Genomic DNA, 14056 nt, shown 5'->3' with positions numbered 1-14056 from the left:
TGGTGTGATTATTTACCACTTTCTTGGCACTAATAAAAAACAAAGCTTTTAACACGAAACTATTTGCGACAATAATTTTACAATGTTGTCGTAAATAACTACTACTATTAAAAGATAATTGCAAAAATCCGCATATTTTTATGTCACATGCCTATTGCAAAATAACAAAAAAGAAAAAGAAAATAATAATAATAATGGTGAGCACTACCGTTGAAATGGATCATTACTCAAAAATTATCATATAAAAATTGAGTTTAGAGGTGATTTTATAATGAAATTGTTATTTATGATTTGAATACCAGAACAAGTGCTAAAAGAATCCCAATTCAGCAATTTTCCTGAGGTGAGGCAAATCGACACAAAAAAGAGATGAAGAAGTGCCCACCTTTTGTGTTAGTTTCCGTGAAATTCTTTTGTGCACCTAATACAAGTACATAGTCATTTTGTAAGTGTAGTGGATTGCAAAATAGTCCTATCGTGGTTAGATAATATAAGTTGAATTATGTAACAAATGGAAACAAAAGCATCCATATATAGTTACCATTTGAAGCTTGTGTTTCAGGTTCCAAAGGAATTTAAAAAGAAAAGGAGTCACCGAAAAATGGACACTGAATTCACATATACTTATTCTGTGTCCCGTTTCTGTAACTAGTTCATATATTCGTACTCTTCTTATTACAATATACAAGTGACAAACATTACTCTACAGAATTTCTCCGAAACAATACAAGCCACCCATATTACAACTGACCATGGAAGACCGCGGACGAACCAAAATTTCTCTAAACACCCGACAACAATCTATTTCGACCATCAATTGATTGGATTAAACTTGATTTTAGTCCTTCACTTCCTCTCTCTTACTACCGATGACGATGCCGTCTAATTTACAAGGCTCGGCTTCTTCTAGCTTATGAACCACAGTTCTCATTGTAGGCCTCAACGCCGGAAGCCTAGCGGTGCAGAGAATGGAAATTTTCAACACCTTGATTGCCTCTTCCCTGTAAGCTTCTGGGATTCTGGCATCTACAATGCTCAACACACTCTCTTTACTCTTCAGCTTGCTTGACACCCAGTTCACTATGTCCTTGTTGTCTCCAAACTCCGGCTCGATTGGCCTTTTTCCCGTGACAAGCTCCATCAAAACTACCCCAAAACTGTAGACATCACTCTTCTCATTCACCTTATAGGTATACCCATATTCTGTAAAATTAATGAGGCATATATTTAACTTAATTAGAACCAATATGATTTTTTATCAACATCAAAAGAAAAGGCACCCACAACAATACTACATACCTAGAAATAGTGCTTTTCTAAAAAAGTACTTCGAAAACGAAATGAGTGAATCAAATTTATTTTTAGTGTGATGTCCTTTATCTTTCACTAATCATAATGTGACATTTCTCGTTACTTAATAACACGGCCACGTAATATCACCACTATATGGTTATGATATGAATTTTGAACTTATGTGATACCCATCACATCCATAATGAATTTGGAGCACATGTAAACTATTTTTTACTTTTCAAAAAACCAAAAAAACAAGAAAGGAAGGATTCAAATTTCTTGTCATTGTTGTTTCAAAAATAGAAGGTACGCACACACGGAAGAAGAAGAAACGTAGCAATGATGCAAACACTTGTACGAAATTGGTGATTTTGGTGATGCAAATATTGGTGAGAAATCAGTGATTTTGATAATTTTAACAATGCTATTTGAAAATTGACACGAAAATGTACATACCGGGAGCAATATAGCCATGTGTTCCGGCAATCACATGAGTCGAGTCCTTGCTAGCACTCGCCGGAACAATCTTTGCCAACCCAAAATCCGCAATCCGAGGCTTCAAATTTTCATCCAACAAAATGTTACTGGACTTAACATCACGATGAATCACCGGCCTCTCACAACCATGGTGCAAGTACTCCAACCCCTTCGCCGCCCCAACTGCAATCTCATATCTACTCTCCCAATCCAAACCCATCTTTCTACAACTATCATGCAATCGATCCCACAAACTCCCATTAGGCATGTACTCGTAAACCAACAAGCTTGAGTCCTCGCTTGTTATACTACAATACAATTTCACCACATTAACATGCCTAATCGAGCTCAATGTTCCAACCTCTGCATCAAATTCCGGTGACTTTCTGGCGCCGGACTTTGGCAACATCGGAGATGTGATCCGGGATTTTATCCCGGAATTTGAGTTCCAAATGTGTTTCACTGCCAATTCTTTACCATTGGGTAGCGAAGCTTTGTACACATTTCCTGACCCACCTTTTCCTATCAGATTCTCTTGCTTGATTGAATCGAGAATCTCATCTTCCGTAAAGCTCAGAACATGGAAAGATTTGAGATCCCAAGAACCTTGTTTCAATGATCTGTCTTCTTGATCTTTGTGGGTTTTCTTGAAGTACAAGAAACATGAAACTGAGAGAAGCAACAGAATTGCACCCAAAGCTACACAGAGTATGACTATTCGGAGCTCGTGGGATGACCCGGAATCTGACGAACATCGCCGGAAAAAGTTGATGTTCTGACTGCAGAGGCCAATGTTTCCTGCGAAGCTGCCGTTATAGGCCTCAATCGAAAGAGATTGCGGTACCGGTCCAGTTAATTGGTTGTATGAGAGATCCAGAAGGCTTAGCCTCAGAAATGCCAAGCTCGCCGGAATTTGACCGGAGAGCTTGTTTTTCGACAAGTTTAATGAGTTTAAAGCCGGTAATGATCCGATATTCGCCGGAATTTCGCCGGAAAGTGAATTGTCTGCCATGTTTAAGTCGTTGAGAGCGACACAAGAAGCTACACTGTCCGGAATTGGACCCGAAAAACTATTGTTCTGTAATTGAAGTCTGTTTAGTTGTTTGAGCTCGCCGATTGTCGCTGGAATGTCGCCGGAAAATTGATTGTAACTCAGATCAATCTCGTTCAATGATGAAACTTTCGAAATCTCCGGCGGTAATTCGCCGGATAATTGATTGTTAGAGAGAAATAGTTGAACTAATGATTTGGCATTTTGGATATCAGATGTAATCGGACCTTGAAATTGATTCATGGCGATATCGATTAATCCGACATTGGGTAGTCCCCAAATTCCACTCGGAACTACGCCGGAAAGCGAATTGTTGCTCACCCGAAATCGAGTCATCGACGAACAGTTTACGTAAGTCGCCGGAATTTCGCCGGAAAACTTGTTCTGAAGAATCAAGAGCTTCATCATCTTCCCTTGCTTGCACATGTCCGGCGGAATCGGACCCGTCAGAAAATTCTCCGAAACATCTATGAAATCAAAATCAGCCCAGGAACCAAGCATCTGAGGAAGAGAACCAGTGAGTTTATTCGTGTAAAGCGATAAATTCACTAGCTTTTTGAACTCACCAAACTCCACCGGAACTTCTCCGGAAAACCCATTTTCGAATAGTTGCAGAGTCACCAGATTAGTCAACGACCTAAGCTCCGAAAGATCACCTTCGAGATAATTCATGGAGGCATCAAACTTCCGAAGACTCGTTAAATTTCCGAACCCAGATGGGAATTTTCCAATTAAGCTGTTGTTGTAGAGTTCTAGCTGCCATAGCTTCCCAAGCTTCGAAATCTCCGGCGGAAATTCGCCGGTAATATTATTGTCGGAGAGCTCTAAACTTCCAAGCTCGGTGAGATTCCCAATTCCGGGAGGAATTTGGCCTTGAATATTACAATTCGACAAGTAAAGCAATTTCAACCGAGTAAGTCCCACCACCACATCTGGAAACAGAATCGAAGAATCGAACTGGTTGTCTCCAAGGCTCAAATCAACAAGACCAGTCATGTTGGAAAGTGAATTCCATGGAAAAGTACCCGAAAACCCGCTGTTATTCAAAAACAGAGACACTAATCGATGCAGGGGCGATATGTCTGGAACCCCACCAGAGAAGAGATTGTTGCCGAGATCCAAATACTGTAAATTTACGCATTTTTTCAAGTCGTCTGTGATTGGTCCGTGAAGTGAGTTTTGGCCCAGAGAGAGCTTTTGGAGTGATTTCAATTGGCAAATCGAATCAAATGGAACAGTGCCTAAGAGCTGTTGATTTGACAGCTCGATAGCTTTGACAGAGCCATCTGGGTTACATGAAATTCCAGTGAAATTGCATATAGGATTGTGGGTTTGCCAGGAATTAAATATTTTGGTGCTGGAGTTTTGGAGGGCGGTTTTGATGTTTAGAAGGATTTGGAGGTCGTCGGAGTAGGCGACGGAGAAGAGGCAGAGTAGAGAGAAAAAGGGAAGGATTTGCCGGGAAATGTTGGCCACCGACATATCGGACGGTGGAGGGAAGAGATTAGGGGGGGATTGTGTTTTTGGGGGGGAGGTGTTTTTTAGTGAGAAGAGAGAATGGAATGGCAGGAAGCTGTCGAGACAGCGCCATTTGAACACAGATTTGAGGTGTTCACATTTGCTTTCTTTGTTAAGCAGAAGCGTGATTTGTTTAACACCGTTTGTTGTAATGGTTATCTGTTCACTGACATTTATCCTGTGGTGGATAGATGTTATAATCAAATAAATAAATACATTTTATAAATACATTTGTTTAATACATTTTATAATTACAAAATAAATAAATAAATAAATAATTTCATATTTTTTTGAATCATAACAGAAAAAAAGAAAAAGAAAAAGAAAAAACAGTCATAATCAAATACAAAAATATCATAACTAAATATTTTAAAATAATGTTATATCTAACTAACAAAATTAATTATAATTAAAGAAGAAAATGATATAATTAAAAGTACATATAATATAAGGTGTGTATAGTAAAAAAATTCTCCATATCTTTAATAAGGACGGTTTATTTATTGGTGTCTCTCTTACATTTTTAATAAAAAATTTGAAATAATGTTTACCATATGCATCCATTACTATTTTTATAATCTTTAATTATGACTATTGTGATATTGATTGTGATTTGATTATAAACCAGGATGTCTTACTTTGATTTATCATCGTTATTACTTTGACGGAAGAGGTTTTGATTATACTTTGAACGGTGTTTAGTTATAACTTATAACCCTTAATTATGACACATCGTGCTATTTGTTATGATTCAATTTTAATTTCTTGTGATTGTAATTTTGATTGTGACCAAAAAAGCATTTGGTTATGCTTTATTTGTGTTTGGTTATTTATGACAAAAAATAATTTAAGAATAATATTATTCAAGTCCAAAAATTATATTTAATTTTCAATTCTAATAATTAGGTAATATGCTAAAATATTTAAGACAAATCTCTCTTTTATACTTTTTAATCATTCACCAATTGTACAGTTTTTTTTTTTTTTTTTGGGGGGGGGGGGGTTTGTAGAAAGTAGGCCTACAAAATGCACTACAATATTATTTTCCATTATTTAATTTTATATATATTATATACCCTTTTCAGAGATAGCATTAACTCAATACTAGGGGAGTAAAAATTGATTAAAATAAATAAATAAATAATTATAATCAAACATCACATTAGTTAATTATAATCAAACATCTCTTGAATCGTAAATAAAATAATATTATAATTAATATTACAATATGTTATAAGTAGCACCATAATAAATCAAAATTAAAAAAAAATATCATAACTAAATAGGTATATAATATACATCTAAAGAAAGTTTACCATAGAATTTTCAGTAGCATTATACACATTTAATATTTACTCCGCCAATAGATGGTGTTTTGTGCCCATTAACCCTAAAAATTATTTTATATATTGTGTTTTGGAATTACCACCAATTTAAAAGATCTAACGCCCCGTTTATTGAGAGAGAAATATCATAGCAAAAAATTGATCTCAAAATACGTCTATCAAATAATGCTCTCTCAAGTTAGGATGATTAACTTAAAAAAAGCGAAACCTAATTATAATATATCATAGCAAAAAATTACAAATATTATAACTGAGATATATGGTACACACCTTGGTGTATATAATAGAATTTCTCTTTTGTTATATCTTTATAATAATAGGCAATTCAATATTTTTGGAACAATAGTGTATTTTATTTATATATTGACACTACATTTTATCTTCTAAAAGTGTGACACAAAGTGGTGGATCTCATGATTTAGACAAATAACTATGCATTTGGAGCACCAGCATCTTTATCAAATTAGTTATTTTTATTGTTTAGTTAAAATAGTAAATCAGTAAATTTCACTTCCATCAAACTAGCTATTAAGTTAGTCATTTAGTTTTGGTGATTTTGGCTCAATAAATGGAACTTGTGGTTTTACCTAGTCAAATATTAAAAAGGGATTTTTATTGATAAATCCCATTTAGAAGTGTTTTAATCCAAAAAGTCTATGAAGAAATTTATTAACCCATTTAATCCCATGTATGTATAGTTTAATTCCATAAAGTCCTTTTTCTTTATTTACATTCTTTTTTTAGACTCTTATGCCCTTATATTTAATTTTGATACCCTTACAAATATTTTTTGAACGGTTAGCAATTTTATGATGTAAATATTCATATTTTAACATTCACATTGGTAAAAATGTAAAATTGGCCCGTGGCCCGTGGGCGGTCCAAAGATCACCACCGGGTCGGGGCGGGCCCGGTCCGTTGACAATGTGAATATTTACATTGACATGTTAACATTCACATTGATAGAAGTGTAAAATTGGCCCATGCCCCGTGGGCGGCCCGAAACTCAGTCGTGGCCCATGGGCTGCCCGGGGCAGGCCTGGCCCGGCCCGTTGACAATGTGAATATTCACATTAGCATATTAACATTCACGTTAATAGGAGTGTAAAATTGACCCGCGGCCCGTAGGCGGCCAGAAGCCCGCCCGCGAGCTCGGCCCGGTCCGTTTACAATGTGAATATTCACATTGACATGTTAACATTCACATTGATAGGAATGTAAAATTGGCCCGCGGCCCGTGGGCGGCTCGAAACCCGCCCGTTGCCCGGAGCGAAGCGGGGCGGGCTGTAAATATTCATATTTTAACATTCACATTGGTAAGAATGTAAAATTGACCCGTGGCCCGTGGCCCGTGGGCGGTTCGAAGCTTGCCCCCGAGCTGGGGCGGGTCCGGTCCGTTGACAATGTGAATATTCACATTGATAGAAGTGTAAAATTGGCTCGCGGCCCGTGGGCTGCCCAGGGCCGGCCCAGCCCGGCCCGTTGACAATGTGAATATTCACATTAACACATTAACATTCACGTTGATAGGAGTGTAAAATTGACCCGCGGCCCGTAGGCGGCCCGAAACCTGCCCACGAGCCCTGCCCGGCCCGTTTACAATGTGAATATTTACATTGACATGCTAACATTCACATTGATAGGAGTGTAAAATTGGCCCGCGGCCCGTAGGTAGCCCGAAACCCGACCGCGGGCTTGGCCCAGCCCGTTTACAATGTGAATATTCACATTGACATGTTAACATTCACATTGATAGGAGTGTAAAATTGACCCGCGGCCCGTGGCGGCCCGAAGCCCGCTCGTTGCCCGGGGCGGGGCGGGCTATAAATATTCATATTTTAACATTCACATTGGTAAGAATGTAAAATTGGCCCGTGGCCCGTGGGCGGTTCGAAGCTCCCCCCTGGGCCGGGGTGGGCTCGGTCCGTTGACAATGTGAATATTCACATTGACATGTTAACATTCACATTGATAGAAGTATAAAATTGGCCCGCGGCCCGTGGGCTGCCCGGGACGGGCCCGGCCCGGCTCGTTGACAATGTGATTATTCACATTAACATATTAACATTCACGTTGATAGGAGTGTAAAATTAACCCGCGGCCCGTAGGCGGCCCGAACCCGCCCACCGGCCTGGCCTGGCCCGTTTACAATGTGAATATTCACATTGACATGTTAACATTAACATTGATAGGAGTGTAAAATTGGCCCGCAACCCGGAGCGGGTTCGACCTGTTGACAATGTGAATATTTACATTGACATGTTAATATTCACATTGATAGGAGTGTAAAATTAGCCCCCGGCTCATGGGCCACCCGAAGCCCTTCCACGGCCCGGGGCAAACTCGTTTGGGCCCGGGCCCGAGCCCAGCCCGAGAACTTGGGCTAGGACCTCGGCCATCACTTTGAAGCTCGGGCCGTATCAAGCCCATTTAAGGCTCGGCCCGAGGCCCGGCCTGCCAGAGGCCCGGTGTGTTTTTTGTGGAAAATAATAAAATTTTGGGAGAAAAAATTAAAAAGAATTAAAAAAAATAGTGAGGCTCACCCAAGCCCAAGTCTAGGCCCAAGCCCCTTGGCTCGACCTACTGGGGCACCCAAAGCCTGAATACCTTTGTGCGAGGGCTAGGGCCTAGGTCTAATTTTTTGGCCCGTGGGCCGGTCCGGCCCGACCCGAATTTTGGCAAGCACCCACGAGGCTTTACATGGTTGGCCCCGGCCCGGGCTGGGCCGAGCCCCTACACATTAATGATATGAGCATTCACATTGACGATGTAAACATTCACATTAGGGGTATTTTGATAATTATGTCACCCATAGGATGTGAACATTCACATTAGGAGTATTTTGGTAATTATGTCACCCATAGGACTTATTGAAACATAAGAAAATAATGTGGACTAAATGGAACATAAGTAGATGAAAATGGTATTTTGATCTTCTTACCTCAAATAGGAACATTCACATTGACGGTGTGAACATTTACATTGACATTGTGAACATTCATATTGACGATGTGAACATTCACATTAGGGGTATTTTGGTAATTATGTCACCCATAGGATGTGAACATTCACATTAGGGGTATTTTGATAATTATGTCACCCATAGGACTTATTGAAACATAAGAAAATAATGCGGACTAAATGGAACATAAGTAGATGAAAAGAGTATTTTGGTCTTCTTACCTCAAATAGGAACATTCACATTGACAGTGTGAACATTCACATTGACGATGTGAACATTCACATTAGGGGTATTTTGATAATTATGTCACCCATAGGATGTGAACATTCACATTAGGGGTATTTTGATAATTATGTCACCCATAGGACTTATTGAAACATAAGAAGATAATGTGGACTAAATTGAACATAAGTAGATGAAAATAGTATTTTGGTCTTCTTACCTTAACTAGAAACATTTACATTGACGGTGTGAACATTCACATTGACGATGTGAACATTCACATTAGAGGTATTTTGGTAATTATGTCACCCATAGGATGTGAACATTCACATTAGGGGTATTTTGGTAATTATGTTACCCATAGGACTTATTGAAGCATAAGAAAATAATGTGAACTAAATGGAACATAAATAGATGAAAATGGTATTTTGGTCTTCTTACCTCAAATAGGAACATTCACATTAGGGGTGTTTTGGAAATTATGTCACCCATAGGACTTATTGAAACATAAAAAAATAATGCGGACTAAATGGAACATAAGTAGATGAAAATGATATTTTGGTCTTCTTACCTCAAATAGGACCTAATGGAATAGTTAAAAAGAATATGGGTTGGATGGAATAAAGCTCTTAGAAAAAGGATTTATCAAAAAAGCTTCCTATTAAAAACTATTACTTCTTATATTTGGAAATTAATTGTGTTGAGTTTATAAAAAACAATTCTAAATGAAAATGAATAAAAATAATTTTAAACAATATAGAAAAAGAATAGAGAATTTGTGGATAATTTATTTAAAAATGTGTAAAATCAAAATAGAAAAATAACTTTTAAGTCAAAATATAACAAAATTTAAATTAGTTTGATGGAGATGCTCTTACTCCATGAGTATTGAATAATTTTTTTAAGTTATCACATTTGTGGGTTTGATTGCCATAAATGTCATAACTCAATCTTGAGTCATATAACTTACAAATAAAAATATTCATAACTAAATATTACATAAGATATAGCTAAAGAGTTCTTGGATCATAAATAAAATAATGTTATAAAAAATATCATAATGAGTCATATCTAACACCATAATATATTATAATCAAAGATCATAAAAATCATAATTGCAGCTACATATAGTACACACTCAAAAGGGGTGTGTATAGGGTTGCCAATGTACTGTGCCATACCAAGTCAAGTCGAGTTGAACTTTATTGAATTCGAGCTCGACTCGTTTTCTTGTCAAGCGCGTTTATTGTCCTTGAGTTCAGCTCGATAACTAATTAAGTTCGAACTCAGTTCAGCTCAATAATATTTATGAAACTCAAGCTCAATTCGATTTGATAAATTATTATTATTATTATTTATGTTATTTTAATAAAAATATTTAAATACAAAATATTATTTAATACATAAATAATACATTTATATTGTTATTTATATATATATTATTTAATATATAAATAATATATTTATTATATAATTTAAATAAAAATAAACCAACCGAGCCTCGAGCCCTATTGGTTTATTAAGCAACCCTAATCGAGCAGAGTTTCGTGAATAGGCCGATTTGATTGCAGCTCTGGGTGTATATCATAGCATTTATCTATAATATATTAGAAAAATGCTTGATTGTATCTCAACTATTGATATATATATATATATATATGTGTGTGTGTGACTCACTCGTGTATGTATGAAACTCATATCATTAATGATTGAGATTTAATGAAAGTTATGTGTAGCATGTCACATGATACTTTATTTGCACTTAAGAATTTTTTTCGAGTCTCAATCTTTGTTAAATATTATATATATATATATATATATGAGCAATTTGGCAACTTGATAAAAAGTCTTTTTTTTTTTTTACTTTTTATCAAGTTTTTTTAAAAAAAAGTCACAAAAAGTATAAAAAAAAATCAACTTTTTTATCAAGAAAATCACCAAAAAAATTAAAAAATTATTTTTTTACAAATTTCCCAAAACACCCCCATTACCTTTACACGACTTGCAAGCAATAGCGGCAACAGTAGAAAAAAAAAAAAGAAACAAGAAAAAAAAAAGAAAAAAAGTATTGCAGATCATAGTTTCACGCCGTGTCCCTGTCTCTCGCTCCGTCTTTGTCATTATTATCATTATCATAATCTGGAACGCCAGTTCGGCTGAGAAAAAGTGGAAAAGCCGCCCATGTTGACTTCACATATTAAAAAACACGTGGATAGTTCTAAGACTGTTTTGTGTTATCTATCTTCTGGCCAGTTATATGAAAAAATATAAAAAAATAAAAATAAAAAAAATAATGTAATAAGATGTTTTATTTTATTGATTTTAATTTGGAATAGAATAAAATAATTCATTCCAAACGTCCTCATTATTTATAAGAGGAGGATCTTTTATTCCAAAATTTGGATTGGAAGGTAATATTTGGACTCGAGAGATTCACCATATGTATTGTTTTGATAATTCAAATTATTTATTTTATTGAGTATTTATATTTTATCTATAAAAAATTAAATCGATTCAATAAATATAACTTATTCAATTTATTATATTTATCATAAAAAAATGTATGATTTATTTTTTAAAAACACAATTGTCATTTTTTTATAGTGAAAAATGCGATAAATTGAATAGTTTACGGTTATCGAATCGATCTAATTTTTTATGTGAATAAAATATGAAAAAATATCCGACAAAATGAACGATTCAGATCATCAAAACAGAACGATAATAGGCTCCACAGATCCAAACATTACCCTCCCGTTCAGATTTTGGACTGAAAAAAATCTGCCTCTTTATCTATATCTATATAAGACTCCCTCTAGAATCTATAGATAAGACTCTTATAACTTGAGCAATAGATGTTTGTTTTTAAATCAAAATTAAAATTTATAACTTTCAATTTTTTTTTTCACTATTTTGGCTTATTTTTGTATTTTCTAGACATTTTTTTTAAAAAAAATTTAATTTTTCTTTTAATTTTCTTGTTAGCCTCGTTGAGCTGAGTGTAGAAGCCTTAAATTTTTGAAAAATTAAAAAAAAAAAATCATAAAAAGAATAGGATGGGTTTGAGAATATATTATTTTAGTAATTTTTTTTTATTAAAACTAAAAAAAGAAAATTTATTAGAAAATTCTTTTTTAAGGGTTTGTTTCTCAATTAATCCATAACATATTTTTGTATTTTAATAAGTCCTATTATTTAAACATTTGATCTATCAAATCTTAATTATCATATTTAAGATATTTTTATCAACATTTCTACTCTTACAAATATTTTTTAAAAAGTTAATAATTTGGTGATGTGAACATTTATATTTTACAATGTAAATATTCACATTGATGGTGTGAACATTTACATTGACAATGCGAATATTATTAGGAGTATTTTGATAACTATATCACCCATAAAATTTATTGAAACATAAGAAAATAATATGAATTAAATAGAATATAAGTAAGTGAAAAGACCTTTATAAAAAAGTATCCCAATTAAAAATGAAAAAAACTCTAATATGTTTGCAAATCAAATACGCTGTGTTTTTGCGCATGGAATTCAGTTCCTACTAGAATTTGGAATGATCTAAACGTGGCAAGTAGGGGTGAACAGCGAATATACCGATCCGTCAAAACCGACCAAACCGAATCGATCCGCCGCATTTTGGACGGATGTGTGATGACGAGCGGACAGTTGCGGATTGATTTTCTCCATTCCGCCAATCTGGCGGACGGATGGCGGATTTGAGATTCCTTTGGCCACAACCGAACCACCAAACCGCAAGCACTCCTAGTAATTTATAAGACTTTGTGTTTTCAGTTTGTTTAAACATTATGTTTGTGTTTTCAATTAAAAAAAGAGTTTAAATTCTCTGTTGAAAAAAAGTTTTCAACTTGAATATCTTTTTTGAATTGAAAAAAATAAATGTATTATTTATCTATATTTTGTTGTTTTTAAATCTATCTCTAAAAATAATAAATAGAAAATATGATATATGCTGGTTGGTTTTTGTTTTCAAAAGTAGATATAGATGCAACAATACAGAGACATACAATCTCTACTACTGTTCTGTTCATGGTTTTGGTGGTTTGGATTGTTTTTATATTTTAAGAACCATAGATTGTAATACTTTATGTGGAAGAGGCATGTTGTGATTGTAGTATGTGGATGAGACATGCAGTGATTGTGATATTCTAAAGTTTCAAACTTTCTTGCTTTGGATGAGGCATGCAGTGATTGTAATATTTTTTTAAGTCATTGACTGTAATATATATTTTTTTTTTGAAGAATTGCACAAGTTGAATTATGTTGAAAATTTATAAAATTTTAAACTGCCAAACCAATTCGCATCCATCCGCTAAACAGTCAATCCGCTCAATCCACATTCTGGCAGACAGATGCGGATTGATTTTCTCTAATCCACCAATCTGACGGACAGATGACGGATTGGAGGTTCCGTGGCCGCAACCGACCCGCGCCCACCCCTAATGTCAAGTGCTCTCCCCGTGCGGTGCATGTCGGCCTTTTTTGCAAACTAGTTTCTTTTTTATTGTTTAAATTATTTTTATTTTTACTAGATTTTAGTTTTATTTTGTCTAAGTGAAAAATTCTAGTAAAAAATAGTTTTGAGCCACTGTTTAATAAATGTGTGTGAATGAAAAGATTAAAAAATGTGTTGATTTTAAGTATATTATAAATTCAGTGAATTATGTTTTTTTTTTTTTTCTGTCTTTTTTTTGTTGTACTTTTGGAGCACTTATTAACAATTTTTTTTTGTCAAAAATTATTTTATTTTGAAAGTTCTCATAAATAGTATATATTAAAATAATGATGATAAAAGAGGTCATTAAAAAATAAATTTAAATTTAATAGTCTTATTAATAAGTATCCCTAGAATAAATAATAATAATAATAAAAATAATAGATCTCGAGATCAAAAATGTTAGAGGTCCTAAAAATCTTATCAAAAGTTTTATCAAATGTTTCACATGGGTATGGGACCCACATGTGAGACATTTGGTAAAATTTTTAGTAGAATATTTGGGATTTCTAGCATTACTCTCTTGAGATACTTATTATAAAATTTAAAATGGGTAAAATTATACTGAACTTTTCTTAATTTTTTTTTAAAAAAATATAACAAATTCTACAATTTTGACATCATTACGCTGAGTTTTTATAATATTTTATTTTACG

The 14056-nt window shown here is 34.6% G+C and overlaps 1 protein-coding gene across 1 annotated transcript; it reads right to left on the bottom strand.

The window, feature by feature from the left end:
• Window positions 1-512: 512 nt before the first annotated feature.
• On the bottom strand, window positions 513-4435 carry LOC114257198 (receptor-like protein kinase 7). Its single transcript, XM_028196973.2, has 2 exons — window positions 1750-4435; window positions 513-1203 (listed from the first exon to the last, which is right to left on the bottom strand). Exons 1-2 carry the CDS (start codon window positions 4301-4303, stop codon window positions 839-841), a joined length of 2919 nt encoding a protein of 972 aa, XP_028052774.2. The 5' UTR covers window positions 4304-4435; the 3' UTR covers window positions 513-838.
• Between the last annotated feature and the right edge of the window lie 9621 nt (window positions 4436-14056).

The sequence above is a fragment of the Camellia sinensis genome, unplaced genomic scaffold (assembly GCF_055761805.1).
Source record: "Camellia sinensis isolate YWXY unplaced genomic scaffold, ASM5576180v1 Unanchor3, whole genome shotgun sequence".
Taxonomy (NCBI): Eukaryota; Viridiplantae; Streptophyta; class Magnoliopsida; order Ericales; family Theaceae; genus Camellia; species Camellia sinensis.
This window is presented reverse-complemented; position numbering and strand designations above follow the sequence as displayed.